Source organism: Canis lupus, chromosome 6 (assembly GCF_003254725.2).
Source record: "Canis lupus dingo isolate Sandy chromosome 6, ASM325472v2, whole genome shotgun sequence".
Lineage (NCBI taxonomy): Eukaryota > Metazoa > Chordata > Mammalia > Carnivora > Canidae > Canis > Canis lupus.
The window spans coordinates 1,180,423-1,197,211 of NC_064248.1; the positions used below are offsets into that span (position 1 = coordinate 1,180,423).

A 16,789-nucleotide genomic window follows, 5' to 3' on the forward strand; every position below is an offset into this window, starting at 1 on the left:
TTATTTATGATATGCACACAGTGAGAGAGAGAGAGGCAGAGACACAGGCAGAGGGAGAAGCAGGCTCGACACAGGGAGCCCAACATGGGATTCGATCCCGGGTCTCCAGGATCCCGCCCTGGGCCAAAGGCAGGCACCAAACCACTGCGCCACCCAGGGATCCCATAGATTTTTAAAACACAGGAAAAAGAGAATAATAGAATGAATTCCTCTATGACCATGATCTTCACTTTGACAACTATTGGCACTCTTCATTTCTTGTTTCATCTGTCTCTTTTCTGTTTTGAGGGTGGAGAAGGCATTGGAATATTTCAAGTCAAATAAATATATCACTTTATTCATGAATACGTATGTATATAACATAGAAGGGCTTTAAAAAAATGAATGACTTTTCCCAGCATTTTGCATGTATTTTATCTCTTAAAGGATTTATTACTAGAGTATATCATATGTACAGAAAAGTGCACAGAGCTTAAGTGGACAGCTTGGTGAATTACTACAAAATGATCACACCTCTATATTCAGCAGCAAGCTTAAAAAATACAATATTAAGAGCACCTTCAGAGTCACCTTTTTATACCATTCATCTTCCCTCCTGGTCATAAGCCCCTCTTCTGTCTAAAACTAATCACCATTTGACTTCTAATATTGTAAGACAGTTTACTCTGGTTTTGAGCTTTATAGAAATGGAATCATATGGTACAGAACTGACCCTTGAACAATGCTGGGGTTGGGGTGCTGACCCCTTGTGCAGTTGAAAATCTTTATATAATTTTTGCCCCCCCAAAACGAGCTACTAATAGCTTGCTGTTGACCAAAAGCCTTACCCATAACATAGTTAATTAACACATATTTTGGGCAGCCCTGATAGCCCAGGGGTTTGGTGCCGCCTTCAGCCCGGGGTGTGATTCTGGAGACCTGGGACCCACATCAGGCTCCCTGCATGGAGCCTGCTTCTCCCTCTGCCTGTGTCTCTGCCTCTCTCTCTCTCTCTGTCTTTCATGATTAAATAAATAAAATCTTTAAAAAAAAACTAACACCTATTTTGTATATGTAGTATGTACTGTATTCTTACAATAAAGTAAGCAAGAGAAAGACAAATGCTATTAAAGTCGTAAGAAAGAGAAAATACATGTCTAGTACTTACTGTAAGAAATTCAGTAAGTCGATGTATGCAGTTCACATGCATGCTGCTCAAGGGTCAGCTGTATTTTGCTTTATGTTATTAGATTTGTCCTTGTTGTATATAGCTGTAGTCCATTCATTTTTCTATTTCATTATATAAATATGCTACAGTTCATCTATTTTACTGTTGAAGAATAGTCATTTGTTCCAGTTTTTGGCTATCCCAAATCATCCTGCAAGTAGTATTCCTGTACGTGTCTTTTGGTGTATGTATTTGTTCTTTAATGTTGGCTGTATATCTAGGAATGGAATTCCTGGATCATTCGATATGCATGCATTCACATTTAGTAGTTAATGCCAAATAATTTCTAAAGTAATATATGAATTTGCACTCCTAACAGCAGTGTGTATCAGTTGTTTTTCTTCCTTGCCACCAGTTTCTTTTGTCAGTTTTTGTGGTGGGTTGTGAAATAATATTTTCTTGTAGATTTAATTTGAATTTCTCTTCATTGGTCACTGGGATACCCTGTTTTGAGAAGGATACTTTCTTCAAAGTTAGTGTTCTCTCATTAAATCAGAAAAAGCATTCTTATTCAAAGCCATACAGGGACATTCATGGCTTTTGTCAATATTCATTCTGCATTTATCTTTTTTCTTATTGGTTTGTAGAAGTTATTTACATATTATAGGTATGAGTAAATGTCTTTTCTCATTCTATAGCTTGTCTCTTTCTTTTTCATATCTTTTGACAAGGAGAAGTTGCAATTTTAATGTAGTCCAGCTTAATCATGCTTGCTTTTCTGTTGAGTGTGGTTTTAAAGCATTTAAGAAAATCACGAAGAGATTCTTATTTTCTAAATATTTTGTTGTTTTTCTTTCACATTTAAGTCCATAATCTGTTAAAATTTTTTTAAAATTGTGGATGCTTTTAACCCCCTACATGGACATCCATTTCACCCAACACTGTTTATTTAAAATATCTTCTTTTACTACCTTGTTCTATAGTGTCAGTTTTTATAATAAATCATATATCCATACTTGTTACTCATTTCTTTTTTTGTTGAGATAAAAATTGATCATTGACATGTGACATTTTGTAAGTTTAAGGTGTGTTCATTTGATACATTTATATAATGCAATATGATATATAATATTTCCATCACATCCAATAATTATCTTTTTTTATGGTGAGAACGTTTAATCTCTTAGCAACTTTGGTATAAAATATAGAATATTGTTAACTATAATCACAATGCTGTGCATTAGATCTCCAGGACTTTATTCATCTTATAATTGCAAGTTCGTACCCTTTGACCAATATCTCTCCAACTCCCCAACGCCCTGGCACCTTGTAACCACCATTCTACTCTGTTTCCGTGACTTCAACTACTGTAAATTCCACATATAAATGATATCATACTGTTGACTGTTAAACATCATAGGGGTTCAGGGCACGAACCCCCTGTGCAGTGGTAAATCTGCATATTAACTTTTGACTCCCCTGACACATGTTTTGAATATTCTATGTATTATACTATGTATAATAAAGTAAACTAATAATAATAATAAAGTAAACTAGAGAAAATAAAATGTTATAATAAAGTAATAATAAAGTAAACTAGAGAAAATAAAATGTTACTGAAAACATCAAGAAAGAGAAAATAGATTTATAGTACTGTATGTATATATTTACTGAAAATCTCTATATAAGTAGACTCACATAGTTCAAACCCATGTTGTCCAAGGGTCAGCTATATTTGTATTTCTTTCTTTGATTTACCTCACTTATTATAATAATGCCTTTGATGCCCATGGTTATCCACTTTGTCTCAAATGGGAGTATTTTCTTCTTTCTCTTGGCTGAGTAATATTCCAACGTAATATTCCACCACATGTTCGTTGACTATTTATCTGTTGATAGTCACTTAGGATGTTTCCATATATTGGCTATTTTGAATATCCTGTTTTCATTTCCTTTGGATATATACCCAGAAATGGAGTTGCTGGATCATATGCTAGTTCTACTTTTTATTTTTTGAGAATCCTTCATACTGCTCACCATAGTGACTGTACCAATTTACATTCCCACTCACAGTTCCCCAAACCCAAAATGGGTTCCCTTTTTTAAACATCCTTGTTAACACTTGTTTTCTTTTGTTGTCTTAAGGATAGCTAGTCTAATATGTGTGAGCAAATATCTCATTGTAGTTTTGATTTACATTTCCCTGATGATAAGTGACATTGAGTGTCTTTTCATGTACCTGTTGGCCATTTGGATGTCTTCTTTGGGAAAATGTCTATTCAGTTCCTATGCCCATTTTTTTTTAAAGATTTTATTTATTCATGAGAGAGAGAGAGAGGCAGAGACACAGGCAGAGGGAGAAGCAGGCTCCTCACAAGGAGCCCAATGTGGGACTCGACTCCATCTGGGACTCTAGGATCATGCCCTGAGCCAAAGGCAGATGCTCAACTGCTGAGCTACCCAGGTATCCTACCTCTGCCCAATTTTAAAATCAGACAGTTTCTGGGTTTTTTGTTTTTGTTTTTTGGGGCTTTTTTTTTTTGCTTATTGAGTTGTAGTTCTTTAGATATTTTAGCCCTTAATCGGAAAATCATTTGTAAGTATTTTCTCTCATTCTGTAGGATGACTTTTCATTTTGTTGAAGATTAGTTTGATGTAGTCTCATTTGTCTGTTTTTGCTTTTGCTGCTTGTACTTTTGGTGTCATATCCAAAAAGTCATTGCTAAGATTAGTGTCAGAGAACTTTTTCCCTGTGTTATTTTCTAGAAATTTTATGGTTTCAGTTCATATAGAAGTCTTTAGTTCACTTCAAGTTAATTTTGATGAAAAATATGGTTTCAGTTCATATAGAAGTCTTTAATCCACTTCAAGTTAATTTTTGATGAAAGGGCGAATGATGAAAGATAGGGCTCCATTTTCATTGCTCTGTATGTGATTATGCAGTTTTCTCAGCATTTATTGAAGAGACTATCCTTTCTCCATTGAGTATTCTCAATGCTCAAATATTGGTTCCCTGGTCAAGGATTAGTTGACTGTATATACCGAAGTTTATTTTCAACTCTGTGTTCCACTGGTTTATGTGTCTGTCTTTGTGTCCATGCCATGCTGGTTTGATTACAATAGCTTTGCAGTAAACTTTGAAAGCAGGATATGTGTGCCTCCTGCTTTGTTCATTTTTCTCAAGATTGCTTTGGCTGGCCCTTGAGGGTCTCTTATGATTTCATATAAATTTTCAGATTGTTTTTCCTAGGTTGGTGAAAAATCCCATTGGAATTCTGATAGGGATTGCATTGAATCTATAGGTAGCTTTGGGTATTACAGACATTTTAACAGTATTGATTTTTCTGATAGCTCACCATATTTTATAGGTATTTCCTTTTTTTCTTTCCTGTATTTAGATTGGCATTCACATTCTGACTTCCTAAGATACTTATGGATATTCAGTCTTATTTTTTAAAATTGAGATATAATTCATACAGCATAAATTTACCTTTTTAAAGTGTATAAATTCACTGGCTTTTAGCTTATTCACAAAATTGTGCAACTGTTAGCATTATCTCATTCCAGACCATTTTAATAGTGTCTGGCTTCTTTCAGTTAGCATAATTGTTTTCAAGATCCATTCATGTAATTGCTTGAATCAGAACCTCATTCTTTGTTTTTCTAGCTGAATAATACTCCAGTGTATGGATACACACTACATTTTGTTCATCCATTCTTCAGCTGATGGACATTGGGTTGTTTCTACCTTTTGGCTCTTAAGAATAACAAGCTGTGGGACGCCTGGGTGGCTCTGTGGTTGAGTGTGTCTGCCTTTGGCTCAGGGCATGATCCAGGAGTCCTGGGATGGAGTCCTGCATCGGGTTCCTTGCATGGAGCCTGCTTCTCTGTCTATGTCTCTGCTTCTTTCTCTGTGTCTCTCATGAGTAAATAAATAATTTTTTAAAAAGAGAGAATAACAAGCTGTGAATATTCATGTTCAAGTTTTAGTGTGAACCTATGTTTCTAATTCTTTCAGTTGTATTTGCCTAGGAATGGAAATGTTAGGTCATATGGTAGTTGAGTGTTTAACTTTTTGAGGAACCACCAGACTGAAGCATAAAAATTTTTCATTTTGATGAATTTCAACTTATTTTTTTTTTCATTTGTTGCTTGTGCTTTTGGTGTCATATCTAATGGCCTAATCCAAAACTTGTCCTCATGTTTTTTTTCAGAGTTTCATTGACTTAGCTCTTACATATAGATCTTTGATCTATTTTGAGTTAATTTGCATGTATAGTATGAAGTAGGAGTTCCACTTCATATATTTGCATGTGAATATTCAGTTATCTCAGGACTATTTGTCGAAGAAACTATTTTTCCTCCATTGAATGGATTTGACATGCTTGTCATATCAGTTGACTATATACATGTGGGTTCACTTCTGGACTCAATTCTATTCCATTAATCCATAGACCTGTTCTTATGCCAGTATCATACAATCTTGGTTAGGGTAGCTTTGTGTAAGTCTTGAAATCAGAAAGTGTGAGTTCCACAAATTTGTTCTTTTTCAGAGTTATTTTGGCTCTCTGGGTCCATATGCATTTCTGTATGCATCTTGAAAATCAGCTTTCCTCTCCTCTCTGAAAAATGGGCAGCCGGAATTTTGACAGAGATTTTTTATTTTTTATTGAGCTGAAATTCAAATAACATAAAGTTAACCATTTTGAAATGGAGAATGCACTGGCATTTAGTACCTTCATGATGTTATTTAATTACTGCCTCTACCTAGTTCCTAACCATTTTCATCATTCCTAAATAAAGTCTTGTATACAGTGAGTAGATACTCTCCATCCTCCCTACCCAGTTGCTGACAACCACAAATCTGCTTTCTCTTTCTAAGGATACACCTGTTCTGGATATTTCATAAAGTGAATTCATGCAGTATGTTACTTTTTCATTCCTGGGATAAATCCCACTTAGTTATCCTGCGTAATATTTTAATAGCTATTGGATTTGGTTTGATAGGATTTCATTGAGCATTTCTGCATTTATATTCATAAGGGATACTGGATATTTTCTTGTGATATCTTTGTTTGGTTTGGTTCAAAGGTAATGGCTGGCCTCAGAGAAGGAATTTAAAAGTGTTCCCTTTTCTTCTGTTAATGGGAAGAGTTTGAGAATTATTCTTGAAGTGTTTGACAGAATTCACCAGTGAAACCATCTGTTTCTGGACTTTTTTTGGTTGGGAGTTTTTTTTTTTTTTTTTAATTACTGATTCAATCTCTTTACTCGTTATAGGTTTGTTCAGATTTTCCATTTCTCTGTGACTCATTTTTGGTAATTTGTGTGTTTCTAGGAATTTGTCCATTTAATTTAGGTTATATCTAATTTGTTGGCATACAGTTGTTCACAGTATTCTCTTATACTCCTTTATATTTCTGCAAGGTTTGCAGTATTGTCTCCACTTTCATTTCTGATTTTAGATGTGTCTTCTCTCTCTTTTTTAGTCTGGTTACAGGTTTGTCAGTTGTGTTAATATTTTCATAGAACCAACTTGGATATTCTTTCTTCTCCAGTGTTTTCTCCATTCTCCCTTTTACTTCTGTTCTGTTCTCATCTTTATTATTTTTTTCTCACTTTTCCCTTTTGGCTTAACTACTCTTCTACATTGAGATGTGAACTTAGGTTAATGTTTTGAGATATTTTTTTTATTTTTATGTAGGTGTTTACAGCTATTAGTTTTTCTCCAAGCAATGCTTTTTCAGTTTTCCATAATTTCTGATATGTTATGGTCTTATTTTTATTTATTGCAAAGTATTTTCCCTTTTTGTTTTTTCTCTGACCTATTGGTGTTGTGTAGTGAAAAATTAACTTTACCTAAGATGTGTATGGCTTTTGCCTTTGGATACTGGGAGATGATCTCTTGATTTTCAGAATGCCCTCCCTGATAGGAATATCTTTGTTTGCCTAGGGACTTTGGCCACTGGTCTAAAGATACAATTTATGGTGGAGGCTTTGTAACCTTACTAGTTTCATTATTAATTAATTTCATTATTAGTTCTAATCTCCAGGGGAACTAATAACTAAAAGTATGACTCTGAATCTCTAGGAGGGTCTGGAAACCCAAGTTTAGCCATGTGGGCCATATGTGATGGAGCTCCAAATAAAAACTCTGGACACCAAAGGCTCGTGTGGGATTTCCTGGTTTGGCAATACTCCTGATGAGAAATTAGCTGTTAATCTTATTGAAGATACCTTGTGTGTACCTGTTGTTTAGTGTGTGTGTTTGTGTGTGTGTGTGTGTGTTTATAAATGTTATAGCTTAATGAGTTAACCGTTTTATCAATATATAAGGACCTTTCTTGGCTCTTGTAACAATATTTTACTTAAAATCTATTTAGTCTGATGTTAGTAGAGCCACCCCAGCTCTCTTTTGGTTACCATTTGCATGGAATGCAATTTTTCCATCCTTTCACTTATCTGTGTCTTTGGATCTAAAGTGAATCTCTCTTGCAGACAGCATAGAAGTGGTTAAGTTTTTCTTTTTTTTTTTAATTTTTATTTATTTATGATAGTCACACACACACACACACAGAGAGAGAGAGAGAGAGAGAGAGGCAGAGACACAGGCAGAGGGAGAAGCAGGCTCCATGCACTGGGAGCCCGATGTAGGATTCGATCCCGAGTCTCCAGGATCGCGCCCTGGGCCAAAGGCAGGCGCCAAACCGCTGCGCCACCCAGGGATCCCCAGAAGTGGTTAAATTTTAAAGAAAAATCCATTCTGTCTTTTAATGGGTTAATTTAATCAACTTAAAGTGATGTATTGATGAAGACTTGTATGATTTTTATTTCTTTTCTATATGTCTTACATATTTTTTTGTTTCTCGTTTCCTCCAGTGCTGCCCTTTTTTATTTGATTGATTTTTTTCCAGTGTAGTTTTTGATTCTCTCTTCATTTTGTTTGTATATTTGTTTAGTTATTTTCTTAATAGTTATTATGGGGTTTCAACTACTAAGACAATTAATTAATTAATTTTAAAAAGATTTTATTTATTTATTCATAAGAGACACAGAGAGAGGCAGAGACACAGGCAGAGAGAGAAGCAGGCTCCCCACAGGGAGCCTGAATCGGGACTCGATCCCAGGACCCCAGGATCACGCCCTGGGCCAAAAGCAGATGCTCAACTGCTGAGCCACCCAGGCAGCCCAAGACTTTTGCTTTAGAACAGTCTAGTTTGAATTCCTGCGAGGTTAACTTTAGTTACATACAAAAACTAATCCTACAAAACTCCATCTTCCTCCTTTTATGTTGTTAATTTCACAAGTTACATCTTTATACACTGCATACCTGTTAATATAAATCTGTAGATCTGTAGTTAAACTGTTTTGTGTAGATGTCTTTCAAATCACCTAGGAAACAAAAATAGGAAACTCAAAAATGAGTAATATTGGCTTTTATATTTATTAATGTATTTATTAACTCTTTTATTGGAGTTCTTTATTTCTTCTTTTGGTTTCAGGTTACTGTCTGGTATCATTTCCTGTTGTTCTAAAAGACTCCCTTTTCTGTTTCTCCAAGGGCAGGTCTGCTCTTAGTGAACTCCCTCAGCTTTTCTTCATCTGGGAATGGCTTAGTTTTTCCTTTATCTTTGAAGGATAGTTTTGACAGGTATAATATTCCTGGTTGACAGTCCCCCCCCCCCCCCCCCAGCAGTTTAAATGTCATCCCACTGCCTCCTAACTACTATGGTTGTTGATGAGAAATATGAGAAATTGGCTCTTAATCTCATCAAGGATCTCATATCTGATAAAACACTTCTGTCTTGTGGCTTTCAATTTTTTTTGTCTTTTGACAGTTTCATTATAATGTGTCTTAGTATGGTTTTCTGAATTTATCCTTTTTGGAGTTTTTTGAGCTTCTTAGATATGTAGATTTATGTTTTTCATTAAATTTTTGAAGTTTTTGGCCATCCTTTTTTCAAATATTCTTGTTGCTGTTTGTTTTTTTTTTTTCTGAGATTTGTAATGTGTATGTTAGTATACTTCGTGGTGTTTTACATATCTCTAAGAAGAAACATAAATAATAAACCTACAACCCTTCTCTTTCTTTTTGGGAAATAAACATTATTAGTGGCTTGATGTGTTTTCTTTACTGATTTCCTGTTGAATCAGACTTTCTTCACTGAGTCTTATAACTTTTTTTTTACCCTCTTTCCTTGATCTGCATCTTCAGTTGTTCATTAAGGTTGAAATTGATTGGCTACTTAATTTATTTTTTTTAAGATTTTATTTATTTATTAGAGAGAGAGAGCACATGGCAGGGAAGAGCAGAAGGAGGGGGAGAAGCAGACTCCCTATTGAGAAGGGAATCTGATGTGGGGCTGATCCCAGGACTCTCGGATCATGACCTAAGCTGAAGACAGACACTTAACCAACTGAGCCACCCAGGTGCTCCTACTTAATTTTTTTAAGAGTAATTCTACAATAGTTTTCCTGCTTATCTTTGAATGTAAAGAATGTTTCATTTGGTTGCATCATGAGTTATATCTTCGAATTTATTTTCTCATTCTTTATTTATTTAATTTATCAGATTGACACTTTTTTTTTTTTGTCTCCCACAAATAGTATAAAACTTCTTTAAAGCCATTTCAATAATAGGTGTGGTTTCTAAGGAGTTTGATAGATTGCCCAGTTTCTAGTAGAGGTATTAAATGTTCATTTCTTTTTAGCAACAATAGTCATTGGTGAGGAATTGTTTTAATTTTGAGGAGATTTTTTTGTCTTTTTTTGTTTTGTTTTTGTTTTGGCTTTAAATCATTCAGAATTAACTTTTTTTTTTTTTTAAGATTTTATTTACTCAGAGAAGAGAGAGAGAGAGGGAGAGAGAGAGGCAGAGACACAGGCAGAGGGAGAAGCAGGCTCCATGCAGGGAGCCTGACATGGGACTCGATTCCGGGTCCCCAGGATCACGCCCTGGACCGAAGGCAGTACTAAACCGCTGAGCCATCCGGGCTGCCCCAGAATTGACTTTTTAACAAGCATGCAATTTGTTCAATATTCACTTTGGTTTTTGTAAATTGAGGAGATAGTGCAAAAAGCAGCAGTGGTGGAGTCTTACCTCTGCTAGTTTCTTGGCTCCTCTCCTCTTTTGGTATTACTACTGTTGCTAATTTTCTCTGACTCTGGTTTTATTTAGCAGAATAGAATGTAAATTATACAACAGACAGCACTTTGTTTGCTTTGTTCATTGCTGTATCTCCAGCGCCTTATGCCTGGTGTAGAGAGGGACCCAGTGACTATTGGTTGGGTAACCAGTGAATCTGTGGAGCTGCTACTGGTGGTGCTGGCGATAGTGGCTAAAATTTATTGCTACCCGTATTTGTGCCAGACCATGTTCTGAGCCCTTTGTTTTAGTTCTTCTTACGACAGTACTACAAGATGCTGACGCTATTACTGTCCCCATTAAATAAATTAAATCCCCAGGAAATAACACTGATGTTATTTAAGCAGAGACACAGAGGGCCCACCTGGATTCACACATCTGGCACCAGAGCCAGAACATAATTGTCACTCTGTGGTTCTTTGTTCATCTTACACATTTTCCTCCTTTCTCCCATCCTTCTGACTGCTCAGGCCTTTTTGACCTAGTCCTTTTCTCCCTCAGTTCTCTTTGATAAGCACTGAACATTTACCTTTGCTATTTTGACCTCAGTTTTTAGTCCATGTATTTTCAGTTCATGTATTGCTTCCCCTAAGAAACAACGTAAGTTAAAACCCAAATTTAAAATCTGTCACAAAGATCTGGTCTAAATTTTAGAGGTGAACATCTAGGTCTCTTGCTAGAGACCAGCCACATTAGATATGATAGTACTTGCAAATATCTCCCCTTCCCCCCGATATTACTGTGTCACTGTGCACCACCGGTGCAGGTCAGGGGCATCTTAGATTCTCAGATTTAACAGAAAATACATGAAATTATAACATGCCAACTTTTTGACATTTTTGACAAATCACATTGTGACATTTTACAAATAACACTGTCCACAAACAACAGGTAGCTAAGCTGTTTGCCCCAATTAAATACTTTCATCCTCATTTTTGTATTCCATGGTATCACGCTATATCTGTTCCTACTAGATAACATACCACATTCTGAAAATTCTGTAGTAATAACCATTCCAAAGCCTATGCAAATTAAAAGTACTAAGTCCCCAAACGGAAAAAACAAAAGTTTAATTCAAATTAAATGAATACAATCCAGCTCACACTCTTCTTTCTTTTCTTTTCTTTTTCCTTTTCTTTTCTTTTCTTTTTTTTTTCTTTTCTTTCTTTCTTTTTTTTAACAAAAAGAAGGATAAAATAACAGTGTTAAGTGTTTCCTTTGTAAAGGAAATTCTAGCTTTCACCTTTCAAGCAACATCTGCACCCAGTTTTTGTTTTAATCTAATCTAACTAGAGTCTAACACCCTTTTGTTCTTCTAGAGACCTTAGGAATTGCTTTAACTAATTTTAAACAGACTTTAAATAAAGTCTCTGAAATGATTCCATTGAGTAAGCCCCCCACAGACACAGCTAAAACCCAGATGTGAAGCTGATAATTTGAAATAAACTAATGAAGTCCAGTGGTATTTCTTTTCCGGTAACCCCCTAATGCTTCTCTTTGTCTGTAGCAATTTGATTATAAGTATGCTATAGATAAAAAGGTATGAAAATTAGTTACTTTGCTGATGAAAAGATACAAAGAAAGTAAAAAGGAAAAGGAAAACCATAAAGTGTATGAAACGATTTCCAAGATGTTTATAATAGTCCTCATCTAGCCAGAATATATAAAAATTTAGAAAAATATATCAGTGCTCGCTTTGGCAGCACATATACTAAAGTTGAAACAATACAGAAAAGATTAGCATGGCTCCTGCTCAAGGATGACATGCAAATTCATGAAGTGCTCCATATTTAAAAAAAAATATATCAGTAGGGAAAAGACAGCCCAATAGAGAAATATTTAAAACACTTGAACAAGTACTTCATAAAAGCCCACATCTAAATGACCAGAAACATAATCAACTTATTTAGTAATCAGGCCAATACAAAATAAAACAATGCAAGGCTGGCAAATTTTAAACACTAACAACACCAAGTATTGTTGAAGAAGAGAAATAACTGGAACTGAGACACCGCAGGTGGAAGTAAGGTGGAATGATTCTGGAAGCCGGATTGGCAGCACCTGCTAGAATTGCAGGAATACACATCCAATGACCCAGCATTTCTGCTCTCAGATGCTCCAAGAAAATTACGTGCTCTTGTGCATCTCAGGAGTTAAGTAAATAACACTGATGGCAACATTATTTTGTAAGAGACCCAAACTGGGGAAAAACAAAGATACAACTTTCACTAGTAGTATATTCATATGATGAAGTACAAAATGGCAATGAATTTGTCTGTACAGCCATGTCCAACAGTATGGATAATCTCACAAATGTCAAATTCTGTGAAAAAAGCCAGACCTAAAAGAGTGTATGTCATAATAGCATTTCAAACAGTTTCCTAAAATTGGCAGAATTAAACGCCAGTGTCAAAAAAGTATAACAACATTGTTTCATAACAGCTGAAAATGGAAATGATCCAAATGTCTATCAGTAGGGGAATAGTTGAATAAATTGTTATATATGCAAATAATGGAATACTGGATAACAATGAAAATGAGCAAATGTGAACATCCAGTGACATGGATGAATTTTATAAATATGTTGAATGACAGAAGCAAAACACAAAAGGATAATGGTTCCATTTACATAAATTTCAAACATAGGCATAAATCTTAAACTGTAATGTGAGAGTCAGGATATTAGGTGTCTTTGGGACAAAGGGAATGGATAGTGGCCAAGTAATGGGTGTTTTCTTTATGCTAATAACCCTTTTAGCTACACATACATGTTTTATATACATTTCTCTTTGTATGTTTCATTTCACAATTTAAAAAGGTTTAGCAGAGTGAGAGAGAGCCATACTATTTGGGTTCATATCCCAGCCTTGCTACTTTCCAGCTATGTAACTTTGAGTAATTTATTCAATAGCTCTAGGCCTCAATTTCGTAACTGTAATGTGAAGATAATAATCAAACCTATTTTGTAAGATTTGTTGTAAAGATTAGACAAATATTGGAGTCTTCGCTATGATATTAAGCACTTAAAACAACAGCTGGCATGTGGTAAGTGCTGAGTAATTGCTAATTCCTGCTAGTGTTACTGTTGGTATCGTTGCCAGTTTTTTTGTTCCAAGGAATTTTAAACTCCCACTGGAGTTAACATTATAAATCTGTCCTGGCTCTCCATGTAGGTAAGTTTTTGTTTAGGTCTCAGAAAAGTTTATTTTCTTCACTATCCATGTTATTTCACAAACTAATCACTAGGTATTTTAAAAATGTATTTTATAATTTAAGTAGAATTTTCCTGGCCTTGCATTTCATAATTAGTTGTTGATGGCATCTAGTAACTAATACTATTTAGGACTTCCTGCTATCAGTCTGGGTTCTAAGTTCTACATGAATTCGTGCTTTTTATCTGTGTAGGACCCTCATTTTACACAGGGTAGAAACTACGAACAGTGGCGCCTGGGTGGCTCAGTCATTAAGGTCATTACCTTTGGCTCAGGTCATGATCCCGGGGTCCTGGGATCGAGTCCTATGTTGGGCTGTCTGCTAAGCAGGGAGTTAGCTTCTCCCTCTCTCTCTCTGCTCTCTCTTTCTCTCTCTCAAGTAAATAAATAAAATCTTTTAAAGAAAAAAAAAGAAAGAAACTGAGGAACAGAGGGGTAAAGGTAGCTAAGTATGTGGTCTGGGATTCAGTCTGGCCCCAGCATCCAGTTTTCTCCACTAATCTATGCTAGGAAAGCTGTTCCTTTTTGTACTTTGATTTAGTAACTGGCCATCTTCCTTAACATTTTTTAGTTGACTTTCTAAGGTTTCCAAGAAGCCAGTTATATCATTTGCAAGTAATTATTTTTTGTATAGTATCCAATAATTGTTGTTCCCTTGCCTTATTGCTTTGATTTTAACTTTCAGGGGAAGTATTGATAAAAATAACAGAGTGGACATTTTGTTAGTATGACTAAATGAGAATGCCTGTATTTTTTAAATGACTGAGAATGACATTGACTATTAACTGGAGAGTATTCTCTATATGTTAAAGATGTGTTTTAATTATTTAGTTTGGTAACTAAAATGGCCTTTGATTTGTTTACTCAGTTTTGTTTTAAAATTAGGGATGGCTTTTAAGTTATATCAAATATCTTTGTGTAGCTCTGAAGATGACCATATGGATTTTTTTTTTTTTTTGTGTTGAACCATGTGATGAATCTTAGAGTTTTTTTAAGATTTTGCATTCCTAGAATTTTTTAAAAAGATTTTGTTTATTTTAGAGAGACAGTATGAGCAGGGTAAGGAGCAGAGGGAGAAGGAGAGAGAGAATCTCCAGTAGACTCTTCGCTAAGCACAGGGCCTGGCTTGGCTCCATCTCACAACCCTGAGATCGTGACCTAAGCCGAAATCAAGAGTTGGACATTCAACCAACTAAGCCACCTAAACATCCCACATTCCTAGAACTTTTAACATAGTGCTAAATCTTATTAATTGCTAAAATTTCTGTGACATTTTGTGTATATAAGTACAAATGAGAGTGGTCTGCAGTTCTCTACCATTTTTTGTTAGGTGAATTCTAGATATGTAAGAGGAATCTGGAAGATTTGTCTTTTCATGCATTATATACTGTTTTTAAAATAATTTATGGTATGGCTAGTTTTCTGGTATGGCTGCCTCCATTAGTTTTTTTCATTAAAGATCTCAAGTGTTTCTTCTTTTTTTACTAATTACAGAAATCTTCAAACTTAGACAAAAGTAGAAAGATTGATATCATTTTGTTCATTTCTCACCTCACTTTTTTTCTCAAGTATCTTGAGCCTTGCTACTTAAAGCATGCTTTGAGTTTTAGCAGCATGGATATTGCCTGGGAACGTGCTGCAGATGGATGTGTAATCATGCACACATAAGCACGTACTTCATACCACCTTTGCCATACACTATTGGTTATAGGGTAGTCATAGATCCTGCCCCCACCCCCACTCTTGCTTTAGGTTTTATTTTTTTTAATTTTTTTGCTTTAGGTTTTAAAATGTTGTTAGTAATGTTCTGAGATGTTGAAATAAGCCTTCAAACATTTAAAAATGTGTCTTTGGGTCCTAGAAGGGAGCTACAAAGAAAGTCAAAGGGAAGGGCTGGGGGAAGTGGGGAACAGGGGTGGAACTTCTCCAGATGAATGGACCATAGTTGCATCACTGGCTTTTTGCCTGTAGCTCATTTTATTTTGACCTTCTGTGTGATATAAAGAGGTCTGTGTACTGTACCCACTTCCCAGACTTCCTTTTATCTGCTAATTTCTCTGGAATTGTATTTAATAAATGACATTTGAGGGGAAAAAAGTCAAAGGGCATAAACTTTTTAAAGCCTTTGATGTCTATTGTCTAATTGCTTTTCAGAAAAGCAGAAGCTCCTTGGGTAAATGGTAAATAGGTGACAACACTGACAATTCATAAATGTGCTTTTCTACCAACAAGTGATCATTAATGGTGAGAAAGTAGGAAAGAAGACAAGTAATTAGAAATTCTTATCCTAAACACTTGAGTGATTGGTACCTGAAAGCCTGTAGGTTATTTGAATTAATTTTCAACAGTCTTAAACTATTCGGTCACTTTACTATTCCTTACTAAATCTAACTCAAGTGTGTAGTTGTCAAGAAACATTTGGGTATCTAAAACTATGTTAGAGATTATAAGAAAAGATATATGTCAGTATCTGCACCTTTAAAAGTCTTATGGGAATCTTATTACATTAGTATACATTTTTTCATCTTTCTACAAAATATAACTTCAGTTTATAAAAGTTCATGCTGAATTTCACCTTACCTGGATTCTTACTGTGGAAATTTGAAAACCTTCCTAGGTGTGACTGTCTACCAAGATAAAAACAGAGTTGGCTTTTCCTTTGTTTTAGCAACAGCGTACCGTGTACAGACTGACTCTAGTGAAAGCATGGAATGTGGATGAACTCCAGGCCTATGCTGAGCTGGTGTCCCTGGGGAATCCTGACTTCATCGAAGTGAAGGTAAGCTCCTGCCGGCCACGTCATCACATTTCCGGTGGTGCTTTGTTGGCCACAGTGAAATTAGCATCTTTTAAAACTCTACAGGGGGTCCTACATGTTTTATTTATACATTCAGAAATATGAATCAAGAACCTGGCAGTTCTAGGCATTGGGGATCATAACAGTAAAGACTAAGCGTTTGCTCTTATAAAGCTCATATTTATGGAGAGGTAGACAGTCAATACAAAATCAGTAATTAAAAACTACATTGTAATATTAGTATGCTAAGAAATAGTGTTGTAGTGAGGAATTGGTTGGCTTTAAAATAAACTTTTATTGGGGAGAATTTCAAACATAAGCAGAAGTAGAGAAACTGGTCTAATGACCCTCCATCGCCCAGTCATCGCCCAGCTTTGAAAAATACCAACTCAGGACCAGTCTTATTTCAGCTCTACCCATACCCATTTTCTCTGCCTTACCCTGTTATTTTGAAGCAAAACCCCACATTATTTGACTCATCCTTAACT

The 16,789-nt window shown here is 35.4% G+C and overlaps 1 protein-coding gene and 1 non-coding gene across 5 annotated transcripts in view; both read left to right on the top strand.

Annotated features, from left to right (window-relative positions):
- The window catches only part of LOC112643346 (S-adenosyl-L-methionine-dependent tRNA 4-demethylwyosine synthase TYW1), a 246,258-nt gene that overhangs the window by 158,609 nt on the left and 70,860 nt on the right, over positions 1-16,789 (top strand). For all 4 annotated transcript variants that reach the window (XM_035718170.2, XM_035718172.2, XM_035718168.2 and 1 more), the window contains exon 14: positions 16,173-16,283. In XM_035718170.2, the coding sequence (XP_035574063.1) occupies positions 16,173-16,283 (111 nt within the window). The remainder of the gene's footprint in view (positions 1-16,172; positions 16,284-16,789) is intronic.
- Positions 11,980-12,086, top strand: LOC112646391 (U6 spliceosomal RNA). Its single transcript, XR_003127623.2, has one exon. It is a non-coding gene; the product is annotated as a U6 spliceosomal RNA (small nuclear RNA).